Genomic DNA, 20719 nt, shown 5'->3' with positions numbered 1-20719 from the left:
GGGTCCCCAAACTTTACTATTTCCCGACTCTGCCACACAGCACAAAATACGAGGCATGCAAACTGACAGACAATTATTTATGACTCACAAATATCATCAAATACTCAATATAACCCAATAGACACAAATTTAAAATCAAAGGATTTCCAAGATCAACGGCCAGAGAAAATTACCGAGACGCTCGGTCGCTCGGTCGACTCGCCTCCAGCCGCCGGAGTCCGATTGACGATCCGAACTCACCATCAGACTCAAAACGACGCGCTGACGATGATCCTCGCTTTCGATTTTCCAATCTGACACCCGATCATCCGGAGAGATTTACGGACGATCTCGGCCGTCGCTTTGCAAACGAAGCCCGATCGCCATAAAACCAGTGCCATCGCGAAGCTTGAGCTGAGGAGAGTCGGGATACGTCCTCTAATCGTCCATCCTCCGCCGGAGCTCGCCGGAAAAGCTGAAAAATGCCGGCTGCCACTCTAAATTTCACTTTGCCGGATCTTGCAACTCCGGCCACCCCAGCGTCGCCATGCGCGAGAGAGCCCTTGCAGGAGAGCGATCGCCACTCGACTCGTACGCCAACACCACCGGAAGCGGCGAACGGCCTCGGCCGCGCTCCTACGCATGATTCCATTGCCAGACGCTGCATTCTCACACGCTCGAGCCGCCGCCTTTCAGCGGCCGCCGCGCACACGACGCATGCCGCCTTCCTCTTCTTCTTCTTCGGCCATCACCCTCTCTCTCTCTCTCCCGATCTACTTTCTCTCTCCCCGATCCCATTCCTTTCAATATCGACATTAGGCCCCCAAACTTTTCCTTATTACAATTTGGTCCCTCAACTTCCTTAATTACTTACAATTTCATCCTGCATAATTCCAATTTAACCCCTAAACTTTCCTTTTCAGCCTTTCAATTAAGCCCCTAACTATTTAATTTAGGCCAAATTAGAATGATTGAAAATACACAATTACACAAATACCCCTAGCCGACATATTTATTTACAAAAATACCAAGCTCACAAATTTCCATTAAAACCCCATAAAAATAACATTATACTTTCAATCCTTATTCCAAAATAAATTTTCAATTTAGTCCTAACACACAATTAAATTAAATAATCAATTTCCAACTTAAAATTTAATACTACTAATCAATTATAATACCAATTTTTTCCAAAATTCTTTTATAAACATCCTTTACAATTCTACCATAATTTTTTAATATATAATTTTACTTATATAAATATGCATTTGGGAAAATTTGAATAACCAAAATATAATCATTTCTCAAATAGTTTACTTAATTAACTCCTTAAAAATCAAACTAATTGGATATGGAAAATAACTCATTTATTTATCTAACATGAACATTCAAAATTTGTATTTAAATCATTCCAATTAAACCAAATAAAAATAAAGCTAAAATTAACTTAAATAAAAATTCATTATTAAATATATAAAAATTCGGGCTATTACAAATAAAGAAATAATGCTAATATTATTAGTAAATATGTCTCATAGATAAATAAAATGCATCTTCGGCTGATAAATTTTCAAAATATTAATTTAAAATTTTTTAATATTCATAAGATTAAAAAAATTAAAATAATATGACATTTACAAACATTTTTTTTTTATTAACCCCTTTCAAGAAAAGCTTCAGGCTCACTGGTCGTTCAATCCAAACTCTTTTGTCATTGCAATAATTTATTTGGATTGGATGACAAATATAATTTTGCTCCTCTAGTTTCTTCCTTTATACTTTTATAAGCGAATATGTATATGTTATATAAATAATTTAAGTATCGTTATATTTTTTTATTCGAATTTATATTTTTTATTTTCAAGCAAAGAGAAAAAAGACTTAAATTTAAAATTTAACTCAAGTACAACTATTGCTAGAATAAATTTGTGACGGCTTAATAGTCTAAAAAATTTAAATTTTTGCAAAAGTATATTATTTTGATAAATTTTTTAAAAATTATCAATTTAGTCGTGATTTAACCAGTTGAGTGCAATTTTAGCGCCATTGAGTTTTTTTTTTTTCAAAATTGAGCAATGTGTGCAATGACATGAACATCGATTAAGAAATGCGAAATTTAAATTAATGGGTCTTAATACCACATTATTTATACAAAGTGTATTATTTTAAATTCTCATTTTTTAAATAGCGTCTACGTTACCACGTTGCTTAATTTTGAATAACAACTCAAATTGATCAAAATTATAGCTCAATTAGCTAAATCATAACTAAATTTATAATTTTTCAAAAAAATCTGAATCTTTTAAACTATTAGTCCATCCGAAGTGCACGACTATGATTACTCTTATAAGAAACAATTATACAATTGTCTTTTCAATTGAGTTCTTAAAATATTTATAACTTTGTAATATTGGACATGACTTGAGAATCGTATTTTGTGGCTACTGTTGATTTACTAGTCTATTTGTCTGTCTGTAAGAATTAATTTCTGGGGACCTTAATTTTACTCATTCAAAACTAACTCATTGATTACACTTTTTTATATTGTATATTCTTTTACGACCCTGAACATAATGTAAATTACGTAACAACTAGTTGTCAACTAAAACTCTACAATTATTGCTCCCATGCTTTTACTAAAAAGGTAATTCCATAGATATTTTGTTTAAATAATTAATCTTATAAAATTAAAAAAATTTAATTGCATGTTACCAACTAGAACAAGAAATTGCTAAAGTAATATAGATAGTGTTACTTAGAGTTTATAAAAAATTTAATTTAATTTATGAAAAACTATAAAAAAAGATTTCTATTTTTAAAAAGATTAAAATATATTTCATATTTATGAAAAAATTAATATCTTTTATAAATTTATTAATTTTTATAAACTATTAAATTTTATAAAAATAATAATATTTTTATAATATTATTTTTTTTTTCTAAATGATAAAACTTAATACATAGTCGGGCAGTTATTTTTAAATTTAAAATTGTACGAGATAAGATTTAGTGAGTTAATAAAGCCAAGACAAAAATATTCAAACAAGATAATAGTAGAAACCACCTTAGCATAATATCTAATAATTTAATTTAACCACAATCATAAAAAATGGTCGTAGATGAATTTTATGTAGTTTTACTTTTTAACTCTCTGCATCAACCGTATACTTGAGACATATGAACACAATTTTAAATTTACTCATGGATAAAAATGTAATTAAATCATACTAATTCATGACGCTAACAAGATCAAATTCTATAATTTAATCGAATAAATTATCTAGTAACAATAGGTACTTCTTTTACTAGTACATATTATATTCTTTTTAAGGTAAAACACGTTATTAAGTTTTTTAATATTTCAATTTATATTTTTATTTTGTTCTACTGAACTCTTGTATTATTATTATTTTATTTAAATTGAAATTTTTTTAAACTTTTTAATTCACTTTATATTTATTTTGTTGAGTCATTATATTTTTATTTTAATTTTAATTAATGATATTTAATTTTTTAGCTAAATACAAATATATATAAATTTAATAAAATAAAATATAAATTAAATAATATATAATTGAAAAATTTAAGAGCTTAAAAGTATATTTTATTTTATATTTAAGATATAATTAAATATAAGATAAAAAATTTGATTAGAGAAAAACTGTGAAACCTGCCCCTTCGCTTTCAAGAAAAGAAAAAAATAAAAATAAATAAAACCTGTCCCTTTCTTTGGATAAGCATAAAGTAGTGGTACGGCCTTGTTTGGTTTTTCAAATAGAGAGAACTGACCATGCACCAAGGTAGACTAATTTTGCACCACAAAAAAACAAAAAACAAAAAAGAAAGAGAAGAAAATGTGGGATCTAGACAGAGACAATAATACACTCAAAAGATTGGATTTTATTGTAAGGGATTGATGGTAGCAAATCTGTGCTTACAACTTTTTTGATTTAATTAAATATGCATAACATTATGATGATGCATTAACAATAATTAAGCATCTTTATTTAACAAGATGATCAGCAGTTTAAGCTTCCCTATCAATCAACTACAAAAAGAAAGACAAAAATTAAAGTAATTAAATTAATAAAAAGTTCGACATTCAACAATGTTGTATTTTTAAATAGTATCTTCATTCGGTAATAAATATAAATAGTATATGAATAATGTATTACTTATTTAAAGATATTCGAATATGAATTTGATAAAAAAATACATATATGACTCCGTCATAAACTTGTTTAATGAATTGTCTTTGTTATCCGAACCTATTCCAAATATGGATAGAAATATTGACATACTATTTGAACTTTATTAAAATCCTTTTAAATTAAATAATTATATTAAATGTATTTATTGATATTTAAATGAATAGCGAGTTTCCTATCTATTCACTGAACCTGTTTACAATAATTAAATTTTAAAATATATTAACAAAAATTAATGTAAAAAATATAAAATATAAACTAATCGTATCTAAATATTTTTATTAATACAATTCAAGTATAAATCTAATAAGATTTAATGTGCTAAATAATAAAAATATAATACTTAATATAATTGAGTTAGGATGATAAACATTTATAGATTCAAATTGAATTTCAATCCGAACTCGACCCAAATAATACAATCAAATTTCAAATCTATTTATTTTTATTTAAATCTATTTTATTAGAATTTAATCAAATTTGATATTCAAAAATATTCGTTAGACCGATATTCCTAATTTCAATATTCGAAAAACAATCCTTCAGTTGCTTAAAAATAAGTGCATTATTATTAGTAGTATTATTATTGATGTTCTCGGGAAAGGAAAAAAAAGGAAAAAGATATTTTGGTTGGTGATAAATAGAGCTCGAAAAAAACGTGGGTGGTGATGGTGGTGTGTCCATTAAAAATGGTGTCACGTTTAGTAGCTGCCTGCTTTTAAGTCTTCTTGGGTGTACTCCACTACAAGTTGTTAATAATGTATTTTTTCAGGTTTCACCGTCACCCTACCAACATCATGTGCCTACCTTACCTTACCCTCATTTGAACTTTCCAATTCCTATCCACTTTTATTACTCATCTCCACCTTCAACTTTGTTCTTGTTTTTCTTTCTAAAGAAAAATATGTACTTCTTCAACTTAAATAATTAACATTCAAATGTCATATTTTCTTTGTTTTATTATTACAATTAATTTTATTTTTTTACTTTTATAATTTAAAATATTTTTTAAAAAAAATCATTCAATCCAACTTATTCATATCATTAAAATTGTCAGTTATGCCGACTCTAAAATTATCAATTCTGATAACACGTGGAATTTAAAACAAGGTTATTTTATCGACTCATATGTAGATGACTACTTTATCTAAACTTGGCATTTCATGGAAATATTAGTAATTTTATTAGCATGGAATTGTAAAAAAAAAAAAATTGACATAATTCTTTATATGTAAAAAAGTTCTAAACTTTATTTGGTTTCAACCAAATTTAAGGAGCTTTAGACCATCCAACAACACTATAAATTTCGTCTCTTTGCTAGCTTTTTAGTGACACCGATCTTACAAAGATCGGATACAAAGAAATTGTTGACAATTGTTGGGACATATATTGAAAACCATTAACGATTTGAAGCATGTATTGTTATTTTTTCAAAAAAAATTAAGACATATTTAAAATTAAATAAGCACAAGCGTACTACTACAAACTAGGGTAAAGAAAAATATTTTATTTCAATTCTATTTTTAATACAAAAGAGAGTCAATATATATATATATATATATATATATATATATAATAAAGAAAATGAAACAAGCAAATCGAAACTAAATTAAAACTAATCAAACCATTACATAGTTTCAACGACATAAAGTCGAATCACATCCTAATCCTTAAACCCTACTAACACTCCCCTCACACCCTCGAAGATGGGACTTTGAATGCCAACCTGAGTTTGATAATTGAGTCTCGGAAGTCATTAGAAGGATGTCATATGGTGAAAATATCAGTCATTTGATTTAAAAATAAGGCTAAAGTGAGATTGAAAGATTTTTTTGAGTAAAGTGATGATGTACGCATAATGACAATTAGTCTCGATATGCTCGTAAAACATATAAGTGAAAACGATTCTAATTATTAACGCGAATAACATTGGTAACATAATAAGTGGATCCTATACATCTAATTGATCATAAAAATCATAGTAATTTTGATAGGTAGAGTTGCTTTGCTATGCCAAGAGATAACATAAGAATAAGTAGTAGCCAACAGTGGAGTGACGACCAGTAGGATCTCTAACCCAATTGGTATTACCATGACCATATACTGTGAGAGCAGATCGAGAGGAAAATAAAAAGACCGTGGAATACTGTACCTTTGACATATTCACTGTGAAAAAAGGAAAACAGTAGACAACTGGGTCCAACAATTAAAATTGAAATAGAAATGTAAAAATATGACTAAATTAGGCTTCTTGTAATATTATATCAAAGTTTTAAGAAGATGAGAGCTAAATACTGTCTTAAATTTTTAAGAAGGTGGGTAATGAAGAATTACATTATTAAGTATTAAGTATTATTAGACGTGTAGTAAATCGGTATCAAAATGACTAAAATTGTTTACTTAATTGGTTGAACCATAATTTAATATTTTAGTATTGGAATTTATTCTGGTGTTTAATGTTGGAATCCCTATCTGGCTATATCATAGTTTGAGGGGGTTTAATTATGAGGGATTCAAAATTTAGGTTAGCTTTGATACTCTTTTCTCTTTTAAAAGATCTTTAGTAGGATACAGTTGGGCAACGCGGATAAAGGAGTGGCCATGTGATCCAAATACAAAAAAAACTGGGGCAGATTTTGGTGTTTCTGCTGCATTCAACTATTTCGAAAGTGACCTTGCATCTGGCCACCAAAATTGGACCACCTTCTGTCTCTCCAATATCGGGTTCTTTCCTTAATATTTTCAACAATCACTTAAATGTATAAAGAAACCCTAAATAAAGTGAGGCTCAAAGTTACAAACAAATAAAACCAAATGTAAAATTCAAAAAAGATTCACATAACATGAGTTGGAAATTTGAGAGTTCCATTGTGATAAAGAAAGATAAACACAGATATCATAGTGGATTGGAATTAAAATTTCTGCAATTCTTTTATCACCAGAGGAAGCCCTATATCACCAATAAACATCTCTCTATTTTTCCTTTTCAATTGATGACAATTTCAGAATAAATGTACTTAAGCTATAGTTGAACAAATCGTTCATAATTCAACTCTTGGTGCAGCCTTTAGCTTCCTTATTGAAATGCAACAAAGACCCATGCAGTGTAGGTACTGCCTTCAAATTAATCTGATCAAATCGATAAAGTTCGGAAAAGAAAATACTATAGCAACAATGGTGATGATCAAGAACATTTTAGAGATTCAACTTGTTGTTTTCCACAAGGACCCTTTGTCCTAATGTAAAGTCTGTACTCATCAAATGTCTTTGCTGGATAGAGAGCTGGCCTTTCCATTGTCACAAGTTCCTTACAAGGTTCAATCAGCAAGTCACTTTCAGGGTTGTAGAAAAAGGCAAGTGAGACTCTATCTTTATCAGAATTCACGATTACACGGTGCTCTACACTCTTGTAAATGGCATTGCTCAGAACCTGTACAGAGATTGATCAAATAGCCAATTGTCAGATCATTACGGATGAGGACATCAGGAGTAAAAAAGTGGAAATATAGTTAAATACGGACCTGAATTTGATCTCCTATGTTGATAATGAAGGCATTTGGGACGGGTTTAACAGTAATCCAATTGTCGCCTCGACGGACCTGTAGTCCAGCGACATTTTCATCCGGGAGGAGAATGGTCATGCCGCCAGGATCAGAATGTGGTGAAAGGCCTAGCGTAAGGTCAGGTTGGGGACATTTAGGGTAGAAGTTCACTCTCAAGCATGCACCAATATTGTCATCCCCACCAAAAGTATTCTGTAGACGGTCCTCTTCCAGGCCGAGGTTTGTAGAAAATACCCTCATCAGTCTGCCACCGAGTTTAACTACTTCACTTCCATATTCAGCTACCAATTCCCTGCAATATTCAATTTCAATGACCTGTCAACTTGTGCAGTACTACAAATTGTGTTATATCACTTTTAAAGAAGTACATAATATTAGAGTACGTTTTTGGGATAATGAGATTTTTAATAATAATAATACTAAGGCAACTAACTTTTTTTTTTTTTTTTGTCTAATTTGAGAAGCAAGGACAGAGATTGCTTAGAATTTGGAGTCATGGCACTAATTTATGGATCCACATGATTGGCTTTGCAAGAACCGTCAAGTAGTCGTGCAAAAAAGGCCATGATATTTAGAACTCTTCACGTACCTACTAGCAATCATAATGGAAAATAGTATCACTTAAAACTACTAATACTTTCCAAGTGTTGAAAATTGTGGCCAAAATTACCAAAAGAAGTCTTTCTTTCAGGTTGTTTGGGGTAAACTTGGTGGATAATCTCTTTATTGGTAAAGTATGTACTACACACATAAACTGAAGTTAATCAAATGGTAAAAGCAAATCCAGATAGCATTGTCAAATTATCTTTTCAACTGTCCATGCAACGTATGGATATAATCATGATCCTGAAAATAAACCTCAAGACCGAGTCTAATTGTTTTTGGCTTGTGGGCCAAAGTTACGAATTACTCCTGCTGTTCTTTAAGTTCAATTAAAAGCAAAGCACTGCCAATTAACCCTTATAAGGACAAACGAAAAAGTGAAATATTTAATCATCATGTAAATACATATAAAAAAAAAAAAAGAAACATTATAGGTTTATAGTCAGTAAGAATATAAAAAGACCTGAAACTGTAACAGTATAGTCAAAGATATTCTTAACTGACATTAACAACCTCAAGTGCTCATATAGGTACCTGCAGGAAGCTGGGATGGCAGGCCACTTTTGGTGGTTTCTAAGCGAAGCTGGCATGTAATGAAGAAAGAAATAATCACTCCAATCAAGAGTCACCCCCTGCTCCACCCCTAACCGGCTACCATACCCTTCATAAGTAGCCGGTGAGTTTGCATACTCTTGCTTCTTTTCCAAGGGCAAGTTAAAGAACTCGCGCCACACTTGACGGATTCCCCGCAAGAGTTCAGGGTTCACTCCATGGTTGATTACTTGAAAGAAACCCCAGTCGCGACAGGCGCATGAGATTCTCGTCAGAGTGTCTTGACGAAGGGCTTGGTCACTAGATAAAACATTCTGCAAATCAATAACAGGAATGTTAATCTCACTGTGGAAAGAGGCATCACTGTTGCTGTTGATCATTGGTCTGTGAGATGGCGGCTTAATGTAACGATGTGGGATTTGGCGAATCCCACTGTCGGATAACGATTGGACTCGGACCACAGGTTCAGGCCAACTATGCAAGCAGTTCATGTTTTCCAAAACAGAGAAAGAGAGAAACAATGAAATAAAATAAGAGGTTTTTGGTGGGTGGTGGTAGGGGGTGAGAAAAGAAAGTTGGAATGTGGAATGGTTTGTAGCAATAAAAAGAACGTGTTAATTATGTGTGTTTCATGAAAGAGAAATGAGAGGAAAAGAAGACAAGTTGTGTATGTTAAGATATGTTCAGTTGAGGAGAATGAGGGCGTATATATAGAAAATTTGAGCTCACCCAATTTCGGCGCCGTGACAAACTTGATTTGCTTCTTATGCTATAAAAGCTATTTTATTTTATTTAAAAAAAAAAAAACAATTTGATGCTGTAATTTTTCTAAATAAACTTAGTTTAATAGATAAATTGTAGAGACATACACTGAATTAGATATAAATTATTTTTTAGTTTATTAAAATATTTATGGATAAAACTAAAATTATTGTAATATATTTATTACTAATTAAATAATTAATTTTTAATTATACATTAATTTACTATCTAAAAAATCAGCATGTATACAGTTAAATGTTAAAAACAACTTGGATGTAATTGAAAATAAAGTTTGACTCTCTTCTTAAGGCAAACTCGTCTTCCACTGGTGCTCATGAATTGAGGACCATTGTCTCCCATTGGTGCTCTCAAATTAAGGACCATTGTCTCCCATGATACAACGACAGTTTCTTGTAGCAGTGGCACTCTAAATTACCACAGACAGAACAAAAATAATATTTGCAATCTCTCGTTTGTAAAAGAAGAATAAAAATTTGAAAAAGAAATTAGTAAAAAAAATTATTTAAAATATAATATTTCAACAAAAAAATCCCAACCAAGAGTCTCGATTTCCCTTTTTTTTTTTTGTTTTTTTTTGTTTTATGATAAGGCATAAAAAGAAGAATCGTGATTTTTCATGAAAAGTCACGAAAAGGGCGCCAAAGAAAAGTTGTGTCATTTCCAAAAGGCATCATTTATTTTTAATTCACATAAAACGTCTCATGCTATTAATACGTCTAACAATTTCCACATGAATGAAAATTAGAAGAATATGCAAATGATATAATACACGTACTTGAGAGAGTATTTTTAGAAAGAAGTAAAATATCAACTAAGATAGCTTTCCAGCTTTCAACTTTTCTTAATGAATTGATATTATATTAACTTGGCTAATGAAAGTGTCTTCTAAATAATTAATTTTTGTGAAATTTATTTGATATTTTATTTATTTTATTAAAATAAATTTTATAAAATTTAAAATTAAATTTTATTTTAATTAAAATAAATAAATTTTAATTAAATACGATACAATCATATGTCCATTCTTTGAATAATTTATTTAATTTCTAGATAATATTTTAGTAGGTAGATCCGCCATGCTAAAATGTATTTTGTTTTTACATAGAAAATGGATATGATTTCATTATCAAGTAACTATTTGATTGTGTTTTATTTTTTTTGTCAAGATTTATTATTATTATTATATTTAACTTTATGCTCGACAAATAGCTGACTATCCCAATTAATACAAATCGCAAAGGCAGGTCTCAAGGTCCATGTGATGGATTGAAAGATAATGTAATACAACCGGTCCAATTAATAATCTTATGATGTTATTCTTCTTATCCGTGAACATGAATTCAAAACCTTTTTTTTGCTTGAATGAATCTTTTAGCTATCAATCTTACTTTTTATTTGTAAATTGAACTACCAAGTTTTAATTTTCTCTTAAATGGCTTAATTGCTAAAAGAAATTATATAAATTGCATTTGTTATTGAATTTAGTGTGTAATTTTTAAAATTTTAATTTTAATATTAATTTCAATTTTAACATTAGTAAAATTATTCGTTAAATTTGTTGATTTTGCATGAACTCCTATAACATTAAAGAAGAGTTGATTCAATATTAAAGTTGCTGACCTATTCCATAGCTAAAACATTATCGTTTAAGCGTATATAATTATTTTTTCATCTTCTAACACTAGAGTTTTATTAATATTATATGCTTAAACAATAATATTTTTTAGCAATGAAAGTATTAACTTGGTCTCTCATTCTTTTTTATTATCGCCAGAATTTATGTCATTTCAGCTAATTTGATTGATAATTTTACCAAAAACTATAATTGAAATTAATGTTAAATTATGATACTAAAATTAAGAGTATAAAAAATACTATGTGCTAGATTGAAAAATAAATACAGAACATAATTATTTTTTAACAATTAAATCTATCCATGGTTTTATATAATATATTCAATCATACTTCTTTCCAAGATGGAGCATATAGAATAAATAAATAAATCAAATGTCTAGAAATATTTTTCTATACGATTATTTTAGATAAATAAAGTTTAAAATTTAGCTAATTTTATCCTTTTATTGCTTTTTGATTCATCTTCAGTGTCTTTATTTAAAAAGATTTACAATAATATAAGTTAATCTTTTAGAGCTTATTTCAGAGAGAGCTTTATGTGGAAAGATGTCTTTAGAGAATTGATAAATTACTTTCATGAATATTAGGAATATTTTATATTGTGCACTAAAATTAACCAATAAATATAATTTTGACCTTTTTAGAGTGTTTAATTTCATTTTAATTCACAGAATTTTAATTTGATTTAATCTTAATTATTTTTATTCTAATTTAATATCTAATTACTAAAAAATTGAAATATTATGTTTTTTCTTTTAATTATTTTTTCTTTATATATTATTCTCATGTATCGATTTTATATTTACAATATAATTAAACTAAAAATAAAATAAAATTATATGATAAAAACAAAATTATATAGAAAGTTAAGTGGTCATCTGTTGCATTATCTCTTAACTAAACATCCGCACACTTCCATTACAGTGAGGCGAATAAGGAGCAGTAGTTTGATAGATGAAGAAGAAGCAGCCGGTTTTGTTTCGTGCAGTGATGTTGGCAACTTGGCATGTATCGTCTGGGGCTTTTGAAGGGGACGAAAACGCCAATTCGGAAAGTAGGCTTTTAACCACGTGTCTTGTGAGGGTTTCTATGTCATGGCTACGTGTCATTTACCTATTGATGTAAAAAAAATTCTCCTTTATGCTTTGCTGCCGCACCTATAGTGGTGAAGTTACACTCCCACGCCCTTGTCCTACGTAACTACTGGTCTCCTTCTTCTTCTTCTTTTTATTTTTTAAAAAAAAAAGAAAAGAAAAAAGAACAATTTTATATGTATTATGTAAAGTGGTCAGCTAAACTTTAATATGGCAATCTGGTCAAATCGACAACCTTTTTAATCGAATTGCTTTAGGTCCAATTTCATCTCTTTTGGTTCCAACTAATTATGAAAATCATATTTTTAACACGAGATTAAAATTAATTTTTTCAAAAAAAATTTTAAAAAATTAAAACTCTATGTGATGTGTTGAAGACCAAAAGAAAGAGAGCTTACCTAGTCCAAGCACTAGTGACCAAAGGATAAGGGACTTAAGGATCAAGGGGCATATGGCCTCAGGTCTGTACAGCTGAAAGCTGTACAAACAAGTCATCATAGGCCTGTAAAAAGAAAAAAGAGCAGCCTTTCTTCCTAAAGGAAGAAAGGTCGCTTCAACCATTCCAAATCAATAAATTAACGTTGACATAAATCATAGGAGCTATCTAGGTAGCTTAAAAACCGTTATAAGCTCAACCATGTATATATCAAAGGAATCACCATCTGTAAATCTCAAAATACTCATTTGTAAAGATTCATCATTGATCATAGAAATATAAACACAATTTCTTCATGGTATCAGAGCAGGTTTAACCTATCATCATCTATCCCAACCACAGAAAATCAAAATGGCTCACAATGATGTTTCAAAAATAACGAACATTGTGCTAAAAGGCAACCAGAACTACTTTGAGTGGTCTATATTGGTATACAACAATTTGAGCGGCAGAAAGAAGTTAAGGTTCATCACAGGAACCAAAAACAAACCAACACCTTTCAATCCAGGGCAACCAACTAAAGAAGAAACAGAAGAGATTGAGGAATGGCAGACAGCCGACCACATGGTCATGTCTCTCCTCACAAATACAATGGAACCACAGATCTCATGACTGTGCATGTTACTAGAATCCTCACAAGCAATTTGGGAAAAATGAAAAGCCTATACGGCCATGAGTAGAACTTTGCTCATATTTTTAATCTAAAACAGGAGCTTTCACAAATTAAACAAGGAACAAAATCAAGCACAAGCTATGCTACAGAAGTTCTAACCAGGTGGGAGGAGTTGCAAAACTATCTCCCACTCACCACAGATCTAGAAGAAATCAGAAAGAGAGCCGAACAAGATTTGGTTTACACTTACCTGGGGGGCCTGGATTCCAGTTACGAAGCTTTGCGCTCGCAAATCTTATTGTCCAACTCCCTCCCAAAGATTGATGCCATCATAGCCATCTTCCAAGAGGAAGAGACTCGACGCATCACGATGAACGCCTCCATCCTCGACAACCCAAAAAATCGAACGTTTTTCTCACGCCACCTCGACCCCAACGAAGGGCTGCGCGCGAGGGGAGCGCCTGCGTCTGTCGACAGGTGTGACCACTGCCGAAGGCAGGGTCACACCCATTACAGATGCTGGCATCTCCACCCTCAACTGCGGCCTCTTCACGGTCGGGGTGAACGAGGGATGCACACAACCAATAGGGGCGGCAGCGGAGGAAGAAGGGAGAAGGGGGGACGGTTTGGAGGCTACTGCCTCAGAAGTTGGAAAGAAGATAGCGGCTCAAGGGGGGGACGAAACCTTAGAGGAAACACAAATGAAGAAAACGGGTATGTGGGCAACATATGCCCCATAATCGGGTCGGGTCCAACTAAAAGATCCGAGCCCACAGATAGTTGGCCTAGGACCGAGCCCAGTACCTCCTCTCAGTCCGGCCCAGACAGCTTTCCCAGGCCTGAGCCATGTAACCCAGTCCGACTTGGCCCATAAAGCTGGCCCACCAGTAACCCAGACAGATCCGGCCTAGAAAGCTGGCCCACCTTAAATCCGACCCATTTTGCAGCATCAACCCGACCTGATCATGCTGAAAATTTACAACTTTCCCAGCTCATTTCTCAGCTCTAATCACTTGTAGATCAACATCAGTCTCATGGGTCAGGTTCAGTTTCTAATTCTCAAAATTATTCTAATTTATTTCACTCTAAAGATTGGATTATTGATTTAGGTGCTACCGACCATATGACATGGGACGCAACAAAACTACAAAATTTTGTTCCCATTGAATCTTAACATGTGACCATTGCAAATGGTGACCAAGCAAAAATTTCTGGCTGTGGCACCTCCACCATCTTCCGCAAAAATATTCATGATATATTATTGTTACCTGATTTTAAATCAAATTTATTATCTGTTGGAAAAATTACTCGTCATTTAAACTGTAATGCTATTTTCCCATCAACTTCAGTAATGTTTCAGGATCGCATCACCGAGAAGATGATTGGTGAGGGATATTTTAAAAATGGTCTTTACTACCTTAGAGACTCCACCACCCATTGTCTTGCGGTAACAAGTCTGGTCGATCAAGGGATGTTTATGCATCAGCGATTTGGGCACCCCTCCGATCACATCCTAAACAAACTTTTTCCTTACAATTTAAATTCTGGTTGTTGCGATATTTGCAAATTTTCCAAACATACGCGATTACCTTTTCTGTTATCTACTAGTAGATCTGAAAAAATGTTTGAGTTAATTCATTCTGATGTTTGGGTACCTGGCCCCGTCACCTCTTAGAACCATTTTCGTTATTTTGTCACGTTTATTGATGATTATTCCCGAACCACTTGGCTTTATTTATTAAAAGGAAAAAATGAAGTTTTTATTTGCTTTCAAAATTTCTATAATTTCATCCAAAATCAATATACTGCCAATATAAAAGTTTTCCGTTCTGAAAATGGAACTGAATATATTAACAAAAAAAATTTAGAATTTTTTACCCAACATGGGATCTTACACCAAACTACTTGTATTAACACCCCTGAACAAAATGGTGTTTCCGAACAAAAAAACAGGCATCTTCTTGAAGTCACCCGGACCTTACTCTTTCAAAGTAATGTCCCAAACCGTTTTTGGTCTGATGCTTTCTTAACTGCTATATACCTCATCAATCGCCTACCTAGTGTGAAATTAAACCACCTCAGTCCTCTTGAAATTTTGAAAGGACGAAAAATCGAGCTTGGTCATATTCGAGTTTTTGGCTGTCTCAGTTTTGTCCATATCAAAAGAAGCTATAAATTTGACAAAAGCTCGGTTAAAACTGTGTTTTTAGGGTACTCCTCTGAAAAAAAGGGCTACAAATGTTATGATCCTACTACTCACAAGATGTACATCTCTCACGATGTCTCCTTTGCCGAAAATGAATCCTACTTTCCCCATGATCCAATCAGTACCACTGGGTCCACACATTATTATTTCCACATGATATTTCCATGTTTGATAATCAAATGCAGGAAGCTCATCCCGAGGGGGAGTCCACTCCAGACACTCCGGTAATTCCTTCAGGGGGAGAAACTGGAGAAGAGCCACAGGAAGAAATTACCTTACGAAGATCTACTCGATCTACCAAACCCTCTGTCAGGTTAAGGGACTATGTGTCCCACAAGGTATCGTATCCGATCCAACACTTCATCTCCTATGAGTCAATATCAAGTCCGTATAAAGCTTATTTAGGGAGTCTTACCTATCACATTGAACCCACCTCCTTTTATGAAGCTAACACCAATCCCAAATGGTGTAAAGCTATGGAGGAAGAGCTTCAAGCTCTTGAAAAAAATGACACCTGGGACCTTATCCCCTTACCACCAAATAAAAAACCCATCAGATGTAAATGGGTATATAAGATAAAATATAACCATCATGGAACTATTGAGAGATATAAAACTAGACTGGTAGCAAAAGGGTTCACTCAAACCTATGGGGTAGACTACCAGAAAACTTTTGCTCCTGTAGCCAAGATGAGTACTGTTCGCATTTTATTATCTGTTGCTACTAACTCAGGATGAAGTTTATTCCAAATGGATGTTAAGAATGCATTCCTCTAGGGATCTCTAGAAGAAGAAGTCTATATGACACTTCCTCCCGGTCACAAATCCATGTCTGATCATTCACTGGTATGTAAGCTAAAAAAGGCAATCTACGGATTGAAACAATCTCCAAGAGCATGGTATGCCAAGCTAAGCCTTTTTCTCTTAAAAATCAATTTCAATAAATGTGCCTCTGATTCCTCTATGTTTGTAAGACACACGCACACATGCAATAACAATAAGGAGATTGAGGAAGTAAAACGAAAACTAAAAGAGGAATTTGACATTAAGGATCTTGGTCAATTATCTTATTTTCTCGAAATAGAAATAGCCAAATCTCATATAAAGGGCTATTTCTATCTCAAAGAAAGTACGCTCTTGATCTCTTAAAAGAAACAAGAAAAATAGGAGCCAAACCCATAAATACTCCAATGGAGACTAAGACAAAACTCAACTTAGAGGATGGTGATCTGCTAGATGACATAGGCCACTATCAGCGTCTAGTAGGAAAATTAATTTATTTAATAGTTACCAGACCTGACATTAGTTATGCTGTGAGTATGGTTAGCCAATTCATACATGCTCCCCGTACTCCTCACTTAGATGTTATTGACAGAATCTTAAGATACCTCAAAGGTTCTCCAGGTCAAGGTATTTGGATGAAAAATAACAATAATGCTAACACTATTACTGGTTTCTCTGATGCAGACTGGGCAGGAAGTTGTGACAGAAAGTCGACCTCAGGATTCTGCACGTTTGTAGGAGGAAATCTAGTAACTTGGAAAAGCAAAAAGCAATTTGTAACCGCAAGGTCCAGTGCAGAAGCCGAGTATCGAACCATGGCATCAACAACTAGTGAGCTCATTTGGATCAAGCAAGTGCTAGCTGACATGAAGATAAAGTGCAGAGGTCCTATGAAATTGTACTGCGACAATCAAGCAGCCAGACACATCGCATTAAACCCAGTTTTTCACGAGAGACCCAAACATGTAGAGGTTGACTGTCACTTCATAAGAGAGAAGGTCCAATCCAAAGAAATTGAAACCCCTTTTGTCAGAAGCCATGAATAGTTAGCAGATATAATCACAAAAGCGCTTGACAAAGGAAATCATCAAAACCTTCTTAGCAAGATGGGATCTATCAACTTATTTGAATCCATCTTGAGGGGGAGTGTTGAAGACCAAAAGAAAGAGAGCTTACCCAGTCCAGGCACTAGTGACCAAAGGACAAGGGACTTAAGGACCAAGGGGCATGGCCTCAGGTCTGTACAGCTTTCAACTGTACAGACGAGTCATCATAGGCCTGCAAAAAGGAAAAAGGAGCAACCTTTCTTTCCAAAGGAAGAAAGGTCGCTTCAACTATTCCAAATCAAGAAATTAACGTTGACATAGATCATAAGAGCTATCTAGGTAGCTTAAAGACCATTATAAGCTCAACCATGTATATATCAAAGGAATCACCATCTGTAAATCTCAGAATACTCATTTGTAAAGGTTCATCATTGATCATAGAAATATAAACACAATTTCTTCATGATGCTTTAGATTTGTTCAAGAATCTAGGTATTTGCTTAATCTAGTATTGTTAAATTACGTGAACTTGAATTCGGTTTCCTGCACTCTATTCTGAAAATATTTTAAAATTTTTATTTAGTTAATTTTAAAAATTATATATTTTAAAATAATATACATAAAAGTGTATATATATATTCTTTTTGACAATTTTTTTAGAGCCTTAAGCGTAAAATTTCAAGCCAAACTACGACCGGTAGAATTACTTCACACATGTTTTGTTTAATTTATTTTCTTTTGATGTTTTCAACGAATTATTTCATACTCATCATATGTATTCATAAATTATATGATAAAGTAACATCTAGCCCGACATGGCAAATTGTTATATATCGTTTAGTTATCTTTTTCTTTGTAAAAGTATATAATTAAAAATAATTTTATTTGTTGATCTAAAAACATTTATATACAACTCAAAATATTGCATAATATAAGTAACATAGACTCCTTTTAATTATAATTTACATATATGATGTAGTTAAAGATAAAAGCTATTTCTATAAGGGTCTTATTCGGCACATGTTAAAAAGTTTAAATATATAAAAGAAAAGAAGAGGAAAAGTTATTGATCATATGTGTAAAAAAAAAAAGCTATTGTTCAAAAAGAAAAAAAAAAGGGCAGAAAGCTATTTCTATAATCTCTCGATTTGAAAGTTTCTTTCTTTTAGACGATTTATTTATATTTGAAAGAAACTATTTAATTAATATACCCACTACTCCCCTTTTCTTTTCCCTTTTTTGTTTTTTGTTTTTTAATGGATTTGATATGCTATTCTAAAATGGTGTCATTTTATTACTATGTTAAGACACCAATTATCTATAGAGATACAATTGAGTTTATCCAACTTATTAGTTAGTCAATATCAATTAAAAAAAGTATTTGTGATCAACTCAACTCATTACACTATTTAATATTTTTTATTTTTATTAAAAAATAAAAATCAAATTGAAATTCTTATTATTTTATATATATTTTTTTTAAAATTAAGCCAATCCAACCCGAATCAAGACGAGTTTAAATGTATTATCAAATCAAACTAAAACTTGAAAAAGTAATATACTCTATCGAGCTTGGACTAAGCATCAAACTTTGAATTTTTAAATCGAGTTAAACTAAATACTAGCAATATCTTAACTGAAGTTGGATGGATTAAAACTGGTGTGATGTTAAATAAAAGAAGAAAAAAAGACAGGTAATGCGTTGTCGACGCTGAGAAATGAATAGATTATAGCAGAACCTTTCCTGAATCGGGTGTGATGTGATAGGGAAAGAAAGGTTCATGTTGTAGCCGAAAGTGGAAAGGAAGGTTTGGCATAATGACAAACAAGAGCCTATATATATATATTTGGTTTAGAGTTTTAATTAAAACATTCAAGCGTTGTCCTGTTTCATTTTATCTGGTCAGTTGGTCACTAACAAAAAAGCAAAAGCAAACGTTGCATTTTCTTTTATTCCATCTCTAATTAACTTAGTTTATTCTCTTAACTTCTTTTTGAAAATTAAGAATATTAATTTATAACATTTTTTTAACTTTTTAAAGTGAAATTTTGTGTAATTATACTTAATTAGTTTATTTTTATAATTAAATCTCTAAAATTTATTGGATTTGATTCTATTTAGTTTATTTTTTGTTTAGTATAATTTAATTTAAGTTATTTGATATAATTATTTATATTTTTAGAGATTTAATTAGTGTGATTTGAATTTTTTATATAAATTTGATGTATGTTTTTATCTATATATTACATTAATAAAAAATTAATATAATATTCTTTCAGATTTAATTGATGAGATACATGTTAATAATCTATTACTAGACCATAAAATATTTATATATATATATATATATTTTTTATTATCTATAATACAAACACTAAATTTAAATAAAAAATTTCATATAATTCAATGCTGACTCATAACCTTGACAAGAGAAATAATAATAATAAGCACAAATTAAATACACAGTGTTTGGCCGACATCAGGCTATCATTGCTGAACTTAGCTTTTGGATTTTACACTACAATATTTTATTGGAAGGAAAGAACAAAAGGAAATTTTACATCACATTGCGTTCCAAACATTTCCCAATCATATCTAGCTTTTCCACTGCACGTGGCGAATTCCACGTGATGTCACTTCCTACAACTTTTTTCTTTTAACTTTCCCTTTTATCTTTTAGTATTATTTAGTAATATAATATTTTAATTTTCTTTTTCTAGAACCATTGAACGTTTTATTGTTCTTCCATATCATGTATTCTCATGTTCATTATAGATTCTTTTTTCTTTTATATTATGATAATCATTCTTATTACTTTATAGTTTAAGAAACTGAAATTTTAATTTATATTTAAAATACTTAAATATGTATATAAATTAATTTAATAATAAATTAAATATATTTTATAACTTTTAATAAAAGTTATGTAAAATTTAATATTTTACTTATTAATACAAGATTTATAATATTAAAATCTAATTTCTTTCTTATTATTAGTAATTAATATATTAGTTATTTTATAATCTAATAAAAATATATTTTATATGTTTTTAACAGTTATAGTTATTATTTAAAATTAATTTATTAATTTAATATAATAATTATATTTATATATATTAGTATTAAAAGTAAAATAAATATAACTACATAAAATATAATAAATTACTCGCAACACAATATATACTTTAGAGTTTAATAGTATTATGTAGTTAGTCATT

General features: G+C 31.1%; 1 protein-coding gene across 1 annotated transcript; it reads right to left on the bottom strand.

The window, feature by feature from the left end:
* Positions 1-7031: 7031 nt before the first annotated feature.
* On the bottom strand, positions 7032-9598 carry LOC8276138 (jasmonate-induced oxygenase 2). Its single transcript, XM_002533589.4, has 3 exons — positions 8888-9598; positions 7709-8042; positions 7032-7617 (listed from the first exon to the last, which is right to left on the bottom strand). The coding sequence occupies exons 1-3, from the start codon at positions 9394-9396 to the stop codon at positions 7372-7374; spliced, it is 1089 nt and encodes a 362-aa protein (XP_002533635.1). The 5' UTR covers positions 9397-9598; the 3' UTR covers positions 7032-7371.
* Between the last annotated feature and the right edge of the window lie 11121 nt (positions 9599-20719).

This window comes from Ricinus communis, chromosome 10 (assembly GCF_019578655.1).
Source record: "Ricinus communis isolate WT05 ecotype wild-type chromosome 10, ASM1957865v1, whole genome shotgun sequence".
Taxonomy (NCBI): Eukaryota; Viridiplantae; Streptophyta; class Magnoliopsida; order Malpighiales; family Euphorbiaceae; genus Ricinus; species Ricinus communis.
This window is presented reverse-complemented; position numbering and strand designations above follow the sequence as displayed.